The following is a 13913-nucleotide window of genomic DNA, read 5'->3' on the forward strand; positions in this document are numbered from 1 at the left end:
AGGGCACGAGAGTGTCCCTGAGTGTCACCTTCTTGTTTGTAAGGAAGCTTGGACTTTTATCCTTTGTAGAGCGTTGCCAGGGCAGCTGGAGCCCACAAAGGAACAGTCTTTAGGATCTCCAGCGTACGGTGGACAATAGGTATAAACTCTACAATTTAAGGGTTTTGCTGGAGACACATGACCTACCTTAACTAGTATTATGAGGACTGTTTGTGAAGAAGTTCTTACAAGTAAACATTCTGAGAAGAAAAAGCCCTACTTAGTCTGGCCCTTTGTTCCTCTGGAGAGAGAGCAGTTAAGTTTAACCAACAGTGGTAACAGTGAAGCATGCTCTGGTTGGGTAACTGGTAGCTGACCTGCCAAGAAAGAGTTATCACGCCGATGCAGCCTAGAGTGCATGGGTGTCTCTGCTCTGTCAAAATGTCAATGTAACCTTGGGCCTTGATGTCTAGTAGGACCCAGTGATGAGGCCTGGAGCTCAGTGCTAAAGAGGGGCCCCTCATGAGTAAAAGATGGGAGTTTCCCCAGTGACAGCTGGGGTTAAATTGTAATGCATGGCTCTGTGTCCCTGTTTAATATTGTAATTGCCTGCTACATTTATAGTATTACATATTAATAATATTATTATTATTAATAATAATAACAACATTATAAAAATTGTAAATGTGTCCCTGTTTAATATTGTAATTGCCTGCTACATTTATAGTATTACATATTAATACTATTATTATTATTAATAATAATAACAACATTATAAAAATTGTAAATGTGTCCCTGTTTAATATTGTAATTGCCTGCTACATTTATAGTATTACATATTAATAATATTATTATTATTATTATTAATAATAATAACAACATTATAAAAAATTGTAAATGTGTCCCTGTTTAATATTGTAATTGCCTGCTACATTTATAGTATTACATATTAATAATATTATTATTATTATTATTAATAACAACAACATTATAAAAATTGTAAATGTGTCCCTGTTTAATATTGTAATTGCCTGCTACATTTATAGTATTACATATTAATAATATTATTATTATTATTAATAATAATAACAACATTATAAAAATTGTAAAACCAATGTTAGGCATATTATCTCCAAATTTTCTTAACAACGATACAATGCATTTGCACCAGTTCAGCCCCGAGGTTGTCTTTTGCACTGTTCCTATTACATTAATACCCCAAATTCTTATTTCTTTTTTAAACTGTCTCCAATAATGTGTAACACATTATTAGCATTTTTTAAATTTTCTGTTGCTTTTCCAGAAGATAAATGAGATCCACAGATGTAGATATATAAGCCAAGGCTCGGCTTTGTGAAAAGAGGAACCAAAATAAAAACTGTGCCAATCAATGTGTTTGGGAAAAAAAACAACACTGTTGGTTTAAGCAGATTTTTACTTTTCCATCATAGAATATCTGGAGCGTGGTGTATATCAGTAAGAGGGTTGAATAAACATCAGCATTATTCTTCTTATTTAGTCAGAGGTCTTTATTGTAGGGATAAAGGTCTCACGTTGTGATGCCTTATTTATTTTAGATGACTGCATGGATTAAACTTCTGTATCATTAAGTATTTTCAACTAAAGCTGCACTCATTACTGGAGACAGTTTAAAAAAGAATCCAAATTTGGGGTATTAGCGTAAGAGGAACAATATAAAAGACAGACTTGAAACTAAACTGGTGCTCCTGCATTGTACCCCTGTTAAGGATAATTAGGAGATGTTTTTTGTTGGTTTTACATTTTTTAAAAATTATTATTATTATTTTAATACTATAAATGTAGCAGACAACTACAATATTAAACAGAGGCATGTTAGGGGGCTCCTACTGTTGGTTTTGCAATTTTTTAAATTATTATCATTTTAATACTATAAATGTAGCAGACAAATACAGTATTAAACAGAGGCACACTGCCACCCATCACAAATTATTTTAGCCATGTATCAAGTAAAAATTAATTAAAATACATTATTCTAAAACAAAACTATAATAAATACCTAAATGTGATTTTTGAACCAGCCTCTTGCAATCTCTTACAAAGCAGCAGAGGGAGAGGGACGGGCAAGACTGTTAGCCAATAAGGTGTGCTGTATGCAAAGGTGTTGACTCTGAACATGCTGAGATAAGGATAGAGCAGAACAAGCAAAGAGATGACCTCATCAGTCTCTTTCTGCTCCTTCACTGCCCAATCAGCAATCTGGGTTTAGGGAGAAGACAACACTGTATTTCTTCTGCTAACTATAACAGTAACAGGGTGTCATTCATCTGGCTGTGCTGCCTGTCAGAGATGTGTGAATCTAAGAACTGGATAGACAGAAATATAAATGGTCTGTCATTGTAAACAGCTACCTTATATGTAATCCCTGGTAGAGATTCTGCAAATACCATTGGACGTCCTGGCATGGATTCTGTGAGTACCATTGGATGTGTTTAGTGCATCCACAGGTCAAGAGGTTCTTCAACAAGCTAATGAATCCTGTTTTGTACTGCCAGCTATGTAAAAGTGATTGTGTGGCTGTACGGGTGTCTTGCCAATTTCCCTACCCCCCTCACCGGCTTTATGGCTCCTGGGCTCTCGCTCCCTTCAAGGTAACCTGGGGCCACAACAGAGAGTTTTAGTATGGTGAGCTGGAGGATGCCCAAAGAACAATCTCCTCTGCAGACAATAAACTGGAAGCACTCAGCTTCTTCCATGTCTTCTCTTAATACTTCCTTTTTCCCAATGTCCTCAGGCTGGTCACAAGAGTGGGATCCTCTTCATTCCTTTTCTGATGGTGGGTGGCTCTTAATGATGCAGAGAGCAGTGCAAACATAAGGATATTAGCATCTATCTCTGCATCATTACACTGTGATCAGACTGAGGACATCCAGTGAGTGGACGGCCCCACGGACCCACTAGCTGAGAAGGTGTCTCTATGTCACCTTACAACCATTGGATGTCCTCAGTGATTCAACCTTGAAGACTGAGGACATTTAGTGGGAGAATGAATTACTAGGAAGTTTGGTGGGGTCATATTAATGTAACTATCACAAGCATTTATATAGAGCCAACAATTTATGTGGCATCTAATGACACTTTTCCACTGCAAGTACAGGCTCGGCTCCACTCGGCCCTGCTTAGCTCTGTTTGGTTTTCCACTGCATGGTACTGCATGGTACGGTGTTAGAACGGTTCGGTACGGTTTGCTTTTCCACTAAAGTGGGTGGGATAACAATGATTCTCTGACCAATCAGTGGCTAGTAGTGACAAACAGTCAAGGCTGCATGCAAAGGATTGTGGGATATGGTACCGGTACGGCCCTCTTGGAACCACAACTGAGGTGGTACTGTTTAAGCGAGCCGTACCGTTTGGTTCCATGTAGTGGAAAAGCGCCACCGTACCGTACCGAACCGTTCCAACACCGTACCATGCAGTACCATGTGGTACCATGCAGTGGAAAAGCACAAAAGCGAGCCGAACCATTCGGTTCCATGCAGTGGAAAAGCGCCATAAAGCAGGGTTTCTCAACCAGGGTTCCATGGAATCCTAGAGTTCCTCTAGAGGTTGCAAGGGGTTCTTTTAGCAATGAGGAATTTCTGCCTCTCAGATAAGTTCCCTCTGACACCATTATTATATTTAGGGTAACTGTAATGGGTACATCTTCACAATGTCCAAAAGTGAATTGGAGGCCCTTTGCTTCTTTCATACTTCCTTTTCTTCTGATGGATACAGGCTGGGCACATGATGAGCAGGACCCTCTTTGTCCCTGTTCTGGTGCTTGGAGGTTCATAATGATGCAGAGAGCAGTGCAATTATGAAGACATCAGTACTACTCTCTGAATCATTACACTGTGATTAGACTGAGGACATCCTGCGAGTGCAGGGCCCCATGGAACCCACTACCTAAGGAGGTTTCACTATGACACTCCAGAATCAGTGGTCACCCTCAGTCATTCAGCCTCAGACTGTGGACATCCTGCGAGTGCAGGGCCCCATGGAACCCACTACCTAAGGAGGTGTCACTATGACACTCCAGAATCAGTGGTCACCCTCAGTCATTCAGCCTCAGACTGCAGACATCCTATGAGTGCAGGGCCCCATGGAACCACTACCTAAGGAGGTGTCACTATGACACTCCACAATCAGTGGTCACCCTCCGTCATTCAGCCTCATAGACTGCGGACATCCTGCAAGTGCAGGACCCCATGGACCCACTATCTAAGGAGGCTTCACTATGGCACCCTACAATCAGTGGTCACCCTCAGTCATTCAGCCTCAGACTGCGGACATCCTACAAGTGCAGGGCCCCATGGAACTCACTACCTAAGGAGGTGTCACTATGACACTCCGCAATCAGTGGTCACCCTCAGTCATTCAGCCTCAGACTGTGGACATCCTATGAGTGCAGGGCCCCATGGAACTCACTACCTAAGGAGGTGTCACTATGACACTGCACAATCAGTGGTCAACCTCAGTCATTCAGCCTCAGACTGTGGACATCCTGCGAGTGCAGGGCCCCATGGAACCCACTACCTAAGGAGGTGTCACTAAGACACTCCAATATCAGTGGTCACCCTCAGTCATTCAGCCTCAGACTGTGGACATCCTATGAGTGCAGGGCCCCATGGACCCACTACCTAAGGAGGTGTCACTATGACTCTCCAGAATCAGTGGTCACCCTCAGTCATTCAGCCTCAGACTGTGGACATCCTGCGAGTGCAGGGCCCCCGTGGACCCACTACCTAAGGAGGTGTCACTATGACACTCCAGAATCAGTGGTCACACTCAGTCATTCAGCCTCAGACTGCGGACATCCTATTAGTGCAGGGCCCCATGGAACCCACTACCTAAGGAGGTGTCACTATGACACTCCAGAATCAGTGGTCACCCTCAGTCATTCAGCCTCAGACTGTGGACATCCTGAGAGTGCAGGGCCCCATGGAACCCACTACCTAAGGAGGTGTCACTATGACACTCCAGAATCAGTGGTCACCCTCAGTCATTCAGCCTCAGACTGCGGACATCCTATGAGTGCAGGGCCCCCGTGGACCCACTACCTAAGGAGGTTTCACTATGGTACCCTACAATCAGTGGTCACCCTCAGTCATTCAGCCTCAGACTGCGGACATCCTATGAGTGCAGGCCCCATGGACCCACTACCTAAGGAACTTTCACTATTGCACCCTACAATCACTGAATGTCCTCAGTCATTCAACCTCATAGACTGAGGACATTTAGTGGCAGAAAGAATTACTAGGAAGATTGGCGCCATATTATTATATTTAATAAAAGAGCCAACAATTTATGCAGCACAAAAAGCAGGGTTTCACAACCAGGTTTCCATGGAACCCTAGAGTTCTTCCATAGGTTGCTCAGGGTTCTTTGAGCAATGAGCAATTTCTGCCTCTCAGATAAGTTCCCACTGACACCATTGATCTTTTTATCTATCTGTAAGGTATTTTTTCTCCATGACCACAAGTATAAGGAGCATTCTTCCCACTGATGATCATCCCACTAACGTATCACAAGTTGTAGACAAAGTCATTTTTAGCAAGATCCCTGAGACTGGAAAGTTGATTCAAGGGTTCCTCTTTGTTGAAAAGACTAGCCTAAAGAGACGGACTACATCCTTCCAGTACCATTACCAGGACAGGTTTGTCTAGTGCCCACTGCCCAGGGCAAGGATGTGGAACTGTGCCCCCTCCTCCACTGTTAATGCATGCTATAGAGTGGATTTACTGCCATGTGTCCATTCTCTGCCCTTTTACTTCACTGTGCCCAGGGCATCTTCCCTTCTTGCCCAGGCTTTGTTCCAGTCCTGCATACACCTACCATACCAATTTATTTTTGACATGTCATTGTATGGTGTATTTGTCCTGTCTTAATACTTACAATCCATCCTCCACCATCGACATTCATGTCGCAGTAGACTTCCATGGGTTGAGACTGATCACCGTTGGCATATATGGTATACATTCCTGACTCTGTTTCTCCATTCAGAAGGGCTTGTGAGCAGTCTCTAGGCAATGGATACAGACGCCCAGCTGCAATATGACAGAGAAGATACAATCAGTAAAATATATTAAAAACCAAAAGCACTGCTTAAAGGAATCTGGTAGCATGAAAGACATGGCGGCTACTGTTGTTGCATTTTCCATTAAATGTATGTCAGGGCAAAAAAACATCCCAATACGGTAAACTTCCGCAATACATGCACATTTCATCACGTTTTGTCTCTTTAACAACACTGGTATCTGGCAGAGGATGACATTTTGCCAAGAGCTTTATAAATGGAATTTGCCAACCCTTATAAATAGATGACTTCACATTGGCGGACAAAGTCACCAGTGCAGGGCAGATCAGATCCAATCAGAAGGCAGGGGAGTGAGAGCCAATAAAAGCATCAGAAAGGACTTGCTGGGCAGAAGTTATGGACTTTAGGAATTGTCGTTTTGAAAGGGGTGCTGCACCACACTAATGGCTACTGGACTTCAGCCCCCCCCCCCCCCCCACCCCCTCTGATCCCTGCTCCTGGAGGAGGTGAATTTCACTGTTTCACAGGCAAAACTGTTCCACATAGGGGGCAAAAATCTGTTGTCCCTCACATATGAGAGACCTGAGCCATTAAAGGGAAGCTAAGAGGACCTGTTGCTGTGTCTGTTGCCCCACATCAGGGACAGGGGACTTACCTGGATCCTAACCTGCTAGAGCTGCCTCTAGAGACTGAGTTAAGAGAGAGTGTCACTGCGCTTTTGGAATCTGAGACTGTGGCCTCTGTAAGGATCCAGGACCTGATCGCTGGGAACTGCTGATCATCAAGCCATTGGGATTTAATTAGCTGCCTGCCAGGAAGTGGTGAGCTGAACAACATGTCCTCAACACCCGCCACATTCTGTTAGCTCAAACAGGGACTGTTCTTATTTAGCAGCTTAGCCTCTGTTATCTTCTAACACTCCTAAAGGTACAGTGCACCACCTAAAGTAGGGCCCAACCGAATGTCAACTACTAGGTGCCAGGTACTTTAAGCTACATTCAGAGGTACCCCACTCACTAGAGGCACAAGCACCCACAGCCAAAATGTCCTCAATACCCGCCACACTCTGTTAGCTCAAACAGGGACTGTTCCTACTTAGCAGCTTAGCCTCTGTTATCTACTAACACTATTAAAGGTACAGTGCACCACCTAAAGAAGGGCCCAACCGAATGTCAACTACTAAGTGCCAGGTACTTTCAGCTACATTCAGAGGTACCCCACTCACTAGAGGCACAAACACCCACAGCCACAGCGTGTGCACAAAGACCTGTTTAAATTTTGTTAGTTAGTTGATGCCACTGCAGAGATACTTGTTTCATCTGTTGTAGTTACATTTGCTATGGCTATGGCCCTTAAAGATCCAGCTGCTCAATTAAGTTCCAGCTGAGTCAACCATAGATCTAAATAAAAAAGTCCTACAAAGTCTAACTAAGTCACTTAGAGATTTAAAAGAAAAGTTCCAACTGCCCACATTTATAGACCAATTGGTAAGTTTACATGCCTGAGGGTGGTTGGATGGTGGCAGCACGTCTATGATTAGCATCCTTGGATCTCTGACAACCCTCTCGTAGCAATCTTAGAGCCCCAGATGCTCCGTGTCTCTCTTATTAGTTCATTCTAGTCTATAATAATTAGCAGTACATGTACAGTTCTGGGTTAGCTCTCATACATAATTATATTTTTTACCCATTTGCAGCAAAGTGTATGCTTGTAACCTCACGTAGAGGTTGAACCTGATGGACCTGTGTCTTTTTTTTTTTAAACCTTATTTACAATGTAACTATATGGAGCTCTAGTACACCTGACATTGTCACACAGATGGTCTTATTTGGATGCACAGGGGGCACTTAAGGACAGGACATCCAAGGACCTTTCTGGTGGCGGGGAGGTTGGAGGCGATGACAAGTACATGCTAATTGTGTAGGGGGTGATGAGTCCCAACATGTTGAATGCTGACAGTGTGACATTTTACTTGCTCTGACATTCTGTAGTGCTTTCCTCATTAACACCGGTGACCCCGTCTATGTTCTGACATAATGATATGTACTAAGAGAGCTGCTTTCTGACGTTGGGAATGTGTTATGACAATGCTCTCTTGACATACCTGCATGTTATGACATTTCTATTTTTATCGTTTTTTTTTACGGATCTGCTGTAAATTACAACTTTTTCGAAGCAAATGACTTTATGTGTTTTTAAAGCTGCTTTTCTGCTGTTTTCTATACAATGCAAGTACGCTCAGCATATTTCTATAACCAACTCAAGTATCTGTTTGACCTATTTTGGTGATAATGGTTCAGAGCAGTCCTACGCTTTCTATTGCCACTCAATCTGTCATCTGTAGTAGTGACCCTTTTTTCAGGTTAGCGCCCCCCTTTTTGGGCATTAAACAGTGCATGCAAGCTGGAGTTAAGCCATATTGACACTTGGGTCCTTATTCAACATCTTACGGATTCTGGGATTGGATCGCTGTTGGGTTCGTCCTTGGGCACCTTGATGAGCATAATTAGGAAGTGCTCTGCACACGGCACAGCAAATTATAGGTGTGGCAAAATTGCCATAACAGTGGAAGGGGCCTAAAACATGAGCCCAAAATATTTTTGGGTAGTCGCGGCCCCAAAACCTGGGGAACCCTGCGTAAGATGCAAAGCAAGTGCTTCTTGTACCTTCTAAGAGAGAGCACTAGCTGCTATGCTGAAGTTACCCTATGTGTAGGCAGGTGGTAGAGCAGGTCCCCTTTATGGTGCCTTGTCCCCCTGGGAGAGGTTGGAAATTTAGGCATGACAAGGGAGGGAGGTGGGTCAGACCAGAGAGGAAGAAAAAGAGGCAACATCTAGCAGCTGTGCTCCTGGTCTTGGGGGGGGGGGGGGACCAGGGAACTCCCCACCTTAGTCCTTATAGGGAAGGAGAACTCTGATGGGTCAGTTCAGGTCCAGATGGGAGTTGGTCAACCCTTCGGTTCCTCACCTCCTGGGCCCAGGCAGAGAAGAGTACCAGAGCTACAGGGACTGATTGCCCTTTGCAGAAGATGCGAGCCACCTCCGGCAGGGCCTAATATTAACTGCTCCTTACATTTTGCCTATAGGACTGTGTTGGGTGCTCCTGCTCTTCACCCTTCAGGTGGTGGGGGGGGGGGGTACAGGGGTGCCCTGGGGCTTTCCACCATAGTCCTTAGAGGGAAGTAGAACTCTGGTGGGTCAGTCCAGAAGAAGACCTCAGGAGTTGGTCCACCCTTTGGTTCCTCACCTCCTAGCCCAGGCAGAGGAGAGTACCAGAACTACAGGAGTGAGTGCCCTTTGCAGAAGATGCGAGCAGCCTCCGGCAGGGCCTAATATTAACTGCTCCTTACATTTTGCCCATAAAACTGTGTTGGGTGCTCCTGCTCTTCCCACTTCAGGTGGGTGGGGGGACAAGGGAACCCTGGGGCTCCCCACCGTAGTCCTTAGAGGGAAAGAGAACTCAGATGGGTCAGTTCAGGTCTAGAAGAAGACCTCAGGAGTTGGTCCACCCTTCGGTTCCTCACCTCCTGGGCCCAGGTAGAGGGGAGTACCAGAGCTACAGGGACTGACTGCCCTTTGCAGAAATTGCGAGCAGCCTCCGGCAGGGCCTAATATTAACTGCTCCTTACATTTTGCTTATAGAACTGTGTTGGGGTCTGCATCCCAGGAAGAGCCATGTATTGATGGAGGCAGTAAAAGGACACATACCACATACAGCCTTGGGGTGTCTTTATTCAGGTGTCATGCTCCTCTTAGAAGAGTGAGAGAAAACTACAGGTGTCCCTTGGTTGTCAGGCCTGATAAAGTGAGCCAGCGACGGGAACCCCTGGGAGTGAGGAGGTGAAGAGCCAGGAAGGTGGAAATGGGGTCAGTCTCCGCTTGCCACCCACACATCTGAAAGAGTTGTGGTCAAAGGTATATAATTGCCCTGCTGAAAGAGTTGTGGTCAAAGGTATATAATTGCCCTGAAGTTCACTTTAGGTTGGGGGTTGGCTCGGCTTCTTGCTATGGACAAGCAGCCCGCCAACATGGGGGGGGGGGGGGGGGTTGACCCCCTCCCCCCCCTCCCCTTCTTTACGTCCTTATGGGTCGAGAGGGAGTACTGTACTATGCATGCACTACAGGCAATGTTCACAAAATAAAAAAAGGACACGGAAAGTCCATCAAGAATCTTCCACTTAACTATTTTTAGCTTTTTAATAAAATGTAATATGTGGTGCATTTGGGGGCACCATCATTCTTTCTTTCTCTATTTCTCTCTCTAAATTGGCTACCATTGGTGCTTTGATGCATTTGGTGTGGGTACACAATGGGAATCTTTAACTGCTTTGAGTGATGCTTGGCTTCTGGTGTGTTTCTGAACCTTAAACCTGAGCTCCAGGCAGATATAAAACACACAAGTTATTGAAGGTCTGAATTAATATTTCATTAAATGTGTTTTAAAATGTAATTAGTGTTGTTACCTGAATTTAAAGAAGCAAATGGAAATCTTCATGGACCAAAAAAGGGTTTTAACCAATCCCTACTCTATCCACAAAAATAAATAAATCGATATACATTAATTTTCAATAAATGGCCTTCAGCCTGCATATTTTACTGCTGCCTGAAGATGGCAGTGTGTCCCTGTTTAATAGTGTAATTGTAAGCTATAATAACAGTATGAAGAATAAGAACATAATTAATTACAAAGGAATAGATGATATTATTTTATATATTTAATTTAATTAAATTTTTATTGTATTTTATTTTATTTTCAATGGTTGATCATTGTCAGCCACTCAAAAAACTAAAATAAAAATAGGCAGGGGATTTATTAAAAGGGTGTAATATATAAAATAATTGAATATTCTTAAAATAAAAAATATAAATAGCATTTAGGTATGCAAATTAGCCATAATATTGTATTAAAAAAAAATCAATGCACTCTGGTGCTGCAGACTTCCAGACAGGACTGTGGTTTGTGGTAAAGCTGTGTAAATCTCGGTACTGGATAGACAAAAAATAAATCTTTTGGCAGCTCCCTTATGCTGTATATATATATATATATATATATATATATATATATTTCACCTCTATATTTAACTGTTAACCTTGAGCTCAGCATTAAGGCCCTAATGCTCGTCTAACAACTGTGGCCCCCCATCTGTTGTGGATCTACAGAGGCAGAGGCACGATAGGTAGAGTGACAGTTACTCCCAGAGGCAGAGGCATGATGGGACATGTAGTGCTGCAACAGCAAGAGGGCCTAATTTGCCACCTTTGGTCTATGGCAGTCTTTCTCAACCTTTTTACCCAAGAGGAACCCTTGAAGTAAATTTATGGCCTTGGAGAACCTCTTCTAAAACCAGTTTAGTTTAAGGTAAATGGGAAAAAATTCCCCTTTTGCCATGGTGGCCAAAAACCTTCCTTAAAGACAACCAAAAATACCATTAGTGTCACGCAGTTGGCGCTGCCAATAGGTATAGACTCCAGAATTATGCAAGCACCATCAAATGGGAGGTCAATCAGCCACAGCTCAAAGAACCCCCAGCCAATTCTGAAGGAACCCTAGGCTTCCATGGAACCCTTGATGAGAAAGGTTGGTCTAGGGGGAAGTAATAGAGAGGAATACTTACCTTATTCCTTAGTCCTACATCTGACAGATTTTTTTTTTTTTCTGCCTTTGAAAGGTTACTGGTCCTCAATGTCATCACCTACAATCAGGGCTGTCTTTAAGGCAGGGCAAAAGGGGCAGTTGCCCCGGGCCCAGTCATTGTTGTGGGGCCTAAAGCAGCTGCCCCTTGAGCCTGCACTGCCTGAGAATAGTTGCTAAAAGGATTTGAGAGGGCCCACAAAATGTTTGCCCAGGTTTCAATCAATATTAAAGACGGCCCTGCCTACAATATAGGACCAGTTTTGGTTGCTAGTTCTGCATTGTACGAAAAGATGTTGGAGAGAGGGGTGACCACATGACCAGAGAACAGAAGGTGATTTGTGGGAATGGTTGAAATAATGGAACTGGCCTGGGAGGACACCTGTGGGACCAAGAAATAAGTAATTTACTGAAATGCCCCCTAGACCGAACAGATTTTGGTCCCCTAAATGTCAGGGAGAAGTAAGGCATCCAAACAGGGCAGGGACAAGGTGGGGGTAAAAGGGTCCCCCCCCCCCTTTCACACACTGCATGCATGCCCCAGGTCAGTGGCTGGCAATGAAAGGAACATAGCTTTTTGTCTGCTCTGACAGCTACTGCTGTCACACTGTGCTCCAACATGCCCACTCTCCACTCCATCCAAACACAAGATACCCACTACCAAAACCTCCATCACCATCAGTTGCCACCACCTTTTCTGCCAGCTGGTGGCTTCTTCTTTTCTCTACTCACTTCTTCTTGCATCAGCCAGAACTTAAGGCTCTGTTTACACTTGTGCAACTTGTCATGCAACTTTGGACATCATTATTAAAAATGTCTTGGCATGCTGACATCTTAAGTGTTCCCTTCACTGGAACTAAGGGGCCAAGCCCAACCCCTGAAAAACAACCCCACACCATAATCCCCCCCCCCTCCACCAAATGATTTTGACCAGTGCATAAAGTAAGGTCCACAAAGACATGGATGAGCGCGTTTAGGGTGGAGGAACTTGACTGGCCTGCACAGAGTTCTGACCTTAACCCTACGGACGTTGGGAGCTTGAAATGATCAAAAATGTCTTGGTATGCTGACATCCTAAGAGTTCCCTTCACTGGAACTAAGGGGCCAAGCCCAACCACTGAAAAACATCTTGTGGACAGCCTTACCTGAAGAGTTGAAGCTGTTATAGCTGCAAAAGGTGGGCCAACTCAATATTTAACACTACGGACTAAGACTGGGATGCCATTAAAGTCCATGTGCCTGTAAAGCAGGGGTCTCCAAACTGCGGCCTGGGGGCCAAATTCTGGCTTTTGCTTGCCTTTATCAGGCCCTTGGGTCACTTGTCCTCCCACTAATACAAGATATGAGATACGAGATAAGGGCCCTTGCTTGCCTTTATCAGGCCCTTGGGTCACTTAACCTCCCACTGATACGAGATAAGGGCCCTTTGCTTGCCTTTATCAGACCCTTGGGTCACTTGTCCTCCCACTAATAGGAGATATGAGATAAGGGCCCTTTGCTTACCTTTATCAGGCCCTTGGGTCACTTGTCCTCCCACTAATACAAGATATGAGATATGAGATAAGGGCCCTTGCTTGCCTTTATCAGGCCCTTGGGTCACTTGTCCTCCCACTGATCCGAGATATGAGATAAGGGCCCTTTGCTTGCCTTTATCAGACCCTTGGGTCACTTGTCCTCCCACTAATAGGAGATACGAGATAAGGGCCCTTTGCTTGCCTTTATCAGACCCTTGGGTCACTTGTCCTCCCACTAATACGAGATATGAGATAAGGGCCCTTTGCTTGCCTTTATCAGGCCCTTGGGTCACTTGTCCTCCCCCACTATTAGGAGATACGAGATAAGGGCCCTTTGCTTGCCTTTATCAGGCCCTTGGGTCACTTGTCCTCCCACTAATACGAGATATGAGATAAGGGCCCTTTGCTTGCCTTTATCAGGCCCTTAGGTCACTTGTCCTGGGGGCAGATGTCCAAAGTTGTATGGCAAGTCGTTCCCCATGTTTTCCAATGATACCCATTCATTTATGCGTGACTTAAAGTTGCAGCAACTTCAAAGTAGTTCATGCACTACTTTCACCTGACTTTCATGACTTGAGATCAATAGACCTCAATGTTAACCCTCAGAAGTTGCATGAAAGTCATACCTGAACGTTATATAAAATGCAGCTTGTGTGTAACAGTTGTCCATTATCACTGGTCAAAGCCAAAGTCATATCCAAGTTGCACCCATCCAAAGTTGCATCAACGTTGCA

The 13913-nt window shown here is 44.2% G+C and overlaps 1 protein-coding gene across 2 annotated transcripts in view; it reads right to left on the bottom strand.

Moving 5' to 3' along the window:
- The window catches only part of TNC (tenascin C), a 209704-nt gene that overhangs the window by 18782 nt on the left and 177009 nt on the right, over nucleotides 1-13913 (bottom strand). For both annotated transcript variants that reach the window (XM_082263948.1, XM_082263949.1), the window contains one exon: nucleotides 5893-6044. In XM_082263948.1, the coding sequence (XP_082120074.1) occupies nucleotides 5893-6044 (152 nt within the window). The remainder of the gene's footprint in view (nucleotides 1-5892; nucleotides 6045-13913) is intronic.

The sequence above is a fragment of the Pelophylax lessonae genome, assembly GCF_965119305.1.
Source record: "Pelophylax lessonae genome assembly, chromosome: 7".
Classification (NCBI taxonomy): domain Eukaryota; kingdom Metazoa; phylum Chordata; class Amphibia; order Anura; family Ranidae; genus Pelophylax; species Pelophylax lessonae.